Raw genomic sequence first — 5398 nt, 5'->3', positions numbered from 1 at the left:
CAGGGAATATGAAAAGCTTAATTTCTCCTATNCCCCTCCCCGTCCATTAAAAAGTTCTAGTTTCGACCCTGTCTTGTTGCCAGTTAGTATTCATCTAAACATCCTAGATATACAATTAAAAACTGCAGAATGTCCAACTAAACCTGAGAACGGAGAGATGAATCTTTGATATTTATTTTCTATATACATTTGTGATTTCCATAATTAGGTCTTACTTCTTTGTATCTCAAAGTAATGACAAAGATTTATAATTTGATGATAAAACAATTGATTTTTATTTCAAAAAATTTAATCAGATAGAAAAATGTATTATCATGTTTAGTGAAACTTACTTTTTCTATAAACAACATTCTAAAATCCTTTGCAGGAATACAGTGAAAACCAGAAAGTTATAGAAGACGACTGTTAGACTCTTTAATTAGTCCAATGAACACGAGACACGTCAATTGTGCAGTGTAACAGACCCATTTCACTTAAAAAGTGATTAATTAAGTTAGAAGTAAGCCTAATGTCGTCTTTTTTTTTTACATTTTTCTGGTTCTCATTGTATTTAGTTGTTTAGTTTCCTTGGCTGAATGAAGACAATGCAAATTTATTTTAATTGTGAAAATTGTAAAGAACTACAATTAATCAGAAGCATGACAGGAAACACGTGCTAAAAAAACAGGATGAATAATTATACGCTTTTTTTATTTTTTCTAGTTCGGTTCGGTGAGCAATATTAGTGAATTCATATTCGGCATTAATCTACTGTCATTCATATCACATTATATTATTATTAAGAGACCCTTCCCAAAGAACGGGAGGGGGGTGGTGAGGCGCTGAAAGTATTAATTGTCTATTGTGTTATATCTCTTCTTCTGTTTATCTGCCTACTGTTGCAAAAAACTTAGTAAGTTGAAATATAGTAGCTAATGCTCTCAAATCTCTCTTTCTTCTTCCTCCTGATCCGACCACAACCACGGAGCTTGGAGCTGATCGTCCCTGACTGCAGGACGAACCACAAGGTCCACCTGAGCCCCCTGAGCTGGTGTATCTGCTCCCTACTACATGTCTAGCTAATGGTTCCTCTATCTTTGGAGTATACCTGCCTCCAACCACACTCCGACTGACCGGCTCATCTCTCAGTTGACTATACTGCTGACCGATCACTATACTTTGACGAGGTTCTTGTCTAACGGGTGCGGTCTGACGGCCTCCAACAACAATCTGACGGTCGCAGGATGAAAGTGGGTCTCCGGTGAACCCCTGAGGACAAGAGCAGATAGGACGATGATCTCGAACCTCACAGTTTGCGTTACGTCCACATGTTCCAATACAAGGATCTCGGCAATTGTAATCAAAGCAAGCGAGGCTACTGGAGCATTCGCGATCATATTCACAGTCTCCGCGCTTACAGAACGCATAGGGGTCTCCTTTATATCCAGCAGGACACGAGCACACAGCTTGCCTACCCTGAGCTCTACAATCAGCTCCAGGACCACAAGGATTAGGATCACAGGGATTTGGTTCTTCTTCACATCCTGTGATTGTATCCGGCATTGGGATATATCCAACGAGACATTGACAAACAGGGTTTCCCAACCTATTTACCTCACACCTAGTGTTCCTACCACATGGAGAAGGACTGCATGGATCTGGTGGTGGAGTTCTAGCCTCAATTCTGGTGCATCCTGTGATTGTGTCAGGTTGAGGAGAGTATCCAGGTAGACAAGTACATACAGGGTTGCCTTGTCTGTTTGCATTGCACTCTGTATTGGGACCACATGGAGTAGGTTGGCAGGGATCTGGTCTAGGAACACATTGATAGTTCTGGCAAATATTGTCTCCGTTACATTCCCTATCCGTCTCACACTCCCTAGAACAACCTGTAATAGTGTCCGGTTTAGGAATATAGGTCGGCAGACAACGACAAATTGGGTTTCCTGAGGAGGTGATGGAACATTCAGTGTTTGGACCACAAGGAGATGGATCACAGGGATTAGGTTTCTCTACACACAGGTAGCTCTGACAGATAAATCCATTCCTACAGTCTGGATCAACCTCACATTCTCGTTTACAACCGGAGATGGTGTCCGGCATGGGTAGGTACCCTGGTAAACATCGACAAATCGGGTTTCCAAGAGTGTTCTCCATACAGTTGGTGTTTGGTCCACATGGAGAAGGGTTGCAAGGATCAGGTCTGACCACACACCTCTGGCTCTGACAGACGAATCCAGATTCACAATCTGGATCCCGGATGCATTCTGGTCCACATCCTGTAATAGTATCAGGTTTAGGAATTAATCCGGGTTCACATCTACAGATTGGGTTTCCACCAAAGTTTACAGTGCACACAGCTCCAGGTCCACAAGGAGAGGGGAAGCAAGGATCTGGTCTTTCAACACATCTCTGACTCTGGCAGACAAAGCCAGACTGACAATCCGGATCCCGGATACATTCGGGTTTACAACCAGTAATAGTATCCGGGTTTGGAATTAGTCCTGATTCACATCTACAAATTGCATTTCCAGTTCCTGTGACAGAGCACTGTGCTCCAGGTCCACATGGAGAAGGGTCACAGGGATCTGGTTTTTCTACACACCTTTGGCTCTGACAAACAAAACCTCTTTGACAGTCTGGATCTCTGGTGCACTCTGGACCACAACCAGTAATTGTATCAGGTTTTGGGATCAATCCAGGCTCACATTGACATATAGCATTCCCTGCAGAGTTAACCGAACACCTTGCTCCAGGACCACATGGGTTGGGTTGACATGGATCTGGTTTCTTAGCACAACTATTGGATCTGCAAACGAAACCCATCCGACAGTCCGGGTCGATGTTACACTCTGGTTTGCATCCGGTGATAGTGTCAGGGTTGGGGGTGTATCCAGGTTGACATCTACACTCTGGGTTCCCATCCCGGTTCACGGAGCATGTGGTTCCAGGCCCACATGGAGAAGGACTACAAGGATCGGACTGTTGTCTAGCTCCTAGAGAAAGATGTGCTGGACCTCCTCCCAGCCTGTTCTGAAGTATAACCGGAGAACCTAAATTCTGCTCTGGAGGACAACATCCATCCACAGGACTAGGTTTAGGCACGTACCCGGATATACAACTACAAATAGGGTTCCCCTGGTTGTTGACCATACACTCTGTGTTCTCCCCGCAGGGTGAGGGGGAGCAATGGCTACCAGGATTCTGAAACTGTCTGTTGTATCTGGCAGATCGAACAATAAAAGGGTCTGCCTGCCATTCTGCAGATATAAAATGTTGCGCGGATACAGAAGAGATTAGTAGAATGAGGATTAGAGACGAATATAATTTCTCCATGTTGGAACTACAGACAGAGAACCTGCCTGTCTTCCAGCCGTGTGAGTTCTGAACCGCGCTCAGATCTCCAGAGCGTGGGGGGGGGGAGAGCTGGCAACGAGCTCCCCTGGATCATTATGTAAATGCGCGGTAGAAACATCAGAGTTATGATATCATATTATTAGAGAAGATGATACAGTTTGTCCCAATAAACATGAATTTAAACATCATCCTACACTCTTCTGATTTCCAGTAGGTTAAATTTATTGAAAATTAATTATTTTAATTATTTGTTCTAGGTAAATCTTTCACCAATTATAAATTCTGGAATTGTAAAAATAAAATTTTCGATGTAGTAGAAATCTAATCTTTTCTCTCTGGAAAAATTGTGGCGCAACCAAGTGGAGGCACTTTAAAGCCCTTTAATTGATAATAAAAAAATTATTAAAAAATATTTAATTTGCAAATCATTTTTTCTTCCAGAGTTTTAAACACATTATTACAGATTGGGATGATAAAATAAGAGTGTCTCTGGGCAGAAAATTCTTAGTTTTAAAAATAAGAAAGCATTTCCAAGTTTAGATTTAGTTTTTCGAACATAAAATTCCCAGACGAAAAAAGACCTGAATTTTTGCCACAAACTCAAATTTTCCATTTCCTATATCTTTGGAACCTGATATTGTATTGTATTGTATTCATAATTAGACTTTTAAATCTAAAAGAATTCACACTTTGAAATATCTATGGTCTACGACATCGGGTGGCAAAGATGCAGGGCTAAACAAATTGAAGTTTGTGGCAATAACTCAATATTTTTAAACGAGTTTGTTTCTTACATTGATCATATGCTCAATAGCGCAACTAGTACTTTTGTGAAGGGGAGGGGGCGAAATTAGATTTTGTGGGCTTGGTGGGTGGGGGGCTAGCCCCCCCTGTCGAATTTTTTTTCTTAAAAAGAAAGCGCTGTTTTCAGGCTGATTCATATTCACTATGTATATAAAGTCCCGTATTACAGTCAACAGCAATTTTTGTTATTTATCCACTAGTCATATTTTTGTTATTTATCCACTAGTCATATTTTTCCACTTTATAGTTCCTTAATCGTAGGTCTGTGCAATCCTTAGTAGTTAATAGTTGTTCCTGGCAGTACTTGACTCTCTTTCGTCTGTCTATAATACATAATAGTCCTTCTGATAGAAATCCCTAAGTCCTGTTTTGCCAGTAAGAGGTTTATCCATGTTTTCCTCTTATAGTCTGCAAAAGTCCTAAAAGTCCGATATAATCCCTATCATATTTCGTGGTATTAGAGTTGTCAGGTTTGTGTAACCTTAAATGGTATATGTAATATTCATGAGAAGTAACATATATACAGGTTTTTTTCAGATAATAAATAAGGAATAACTGCCTTTTTTAAAGTCGAAAACGAGAAAATTGTTAGAAATTCTCTATAGAAATTCGATATGCGAAGCGCCAAAGAAAAATTTAAGTATTTTTTCTTAATTTGCAAAATTTGATGAAAGATGGTCAACAATCATGATCATGCTAGATTCAAGTGAGGAGAGTGCAGATTAATTTTTAGACTAAATTCTATTTTATTAAACACGTATTTCTGGTTCTAAGAAACTGAATAAATTGGATCTTTCTCTGTATTATCTTGAAAATAATAAAAGTTTGTGATGGTTTTAATTTTAGTTCTGTCTCTTGTTTGACCAAGATCAATATAAGCTGGAATACCATATTTACATATAACTTGACATTTTTGAATAAATATAAGATAAAATTCAAGTATCATAGTATCTAAGTCTATTGATAAAACGGTGGATTGAAAAAAATGTATCATCTATATAAGTAAATAACGGTTTTACTTGCGCCCAATTTTATGCTAACAGCTGGAGTGTAACGCAATTTCAAGGAATCCTCCATGTCCGATTCATTAAAGTACCATTTAAACCTTCATCTGAGTAACAATAAGAAAGATATCTTCGTTTTTCTATCTTGACAATGTTCTTTTCTGTCTCTTCTCTACTAATCTGCAAGTGGCGTTTACAGAGAAACAAGTAAAACAAATCAACTTTTAGTTTTAAAAAAACGTTTAATTTAAAAA

The 5398-nt window shown here is 39.3% G+C and overlaps 1 protein-coding gene across 1 annotated transcript; it reads right to left on the bottom strand.

Annotated features, from left to right (window-relative positions):
* Positions 1 to 572: 572 nt before the first annotated feature.
* On the bottom strand, positions 573 to 3378 carry LOC111718435 (neurogenic locus notch homolog protein 3). The gene has a single exon (XM_023494024.1). The coding sequence runs from the start codon at positions 3313 to 3315 to the stop codon at positions 865 to 867; it is 2451 nt and encodes an 816-aa protein (XP_023349792.1). The 5' UTR covers positions 3316 to 3378; the 3' UTR covers positions 573 to 864.
* Positions 3379 to 5398: the final 2020 nt, after the last annotated feature.

The sequence above is a fragment of the Eurytemora carolleeae genome, unplaced genomic scaffold (assembly GCF_000591075.1).
Source record: "Eurytemora carolleeae unplaced genomic scaffold, Eaff_2.0 scaffold176, whole genome shotgun sequence".
NCBI classification, from domain to species: Eukaryota; Metazoa; Arthropoda; class Copepoda; order Calanoida; family Temoridae; genus Eurytemora; species Eurytemora carolleeae.
The sequence above is the reverse complement of the archived record's forward strand: the minus strand, read 5'-3'. Positions and strand labels throughout refer to the sequence as shown.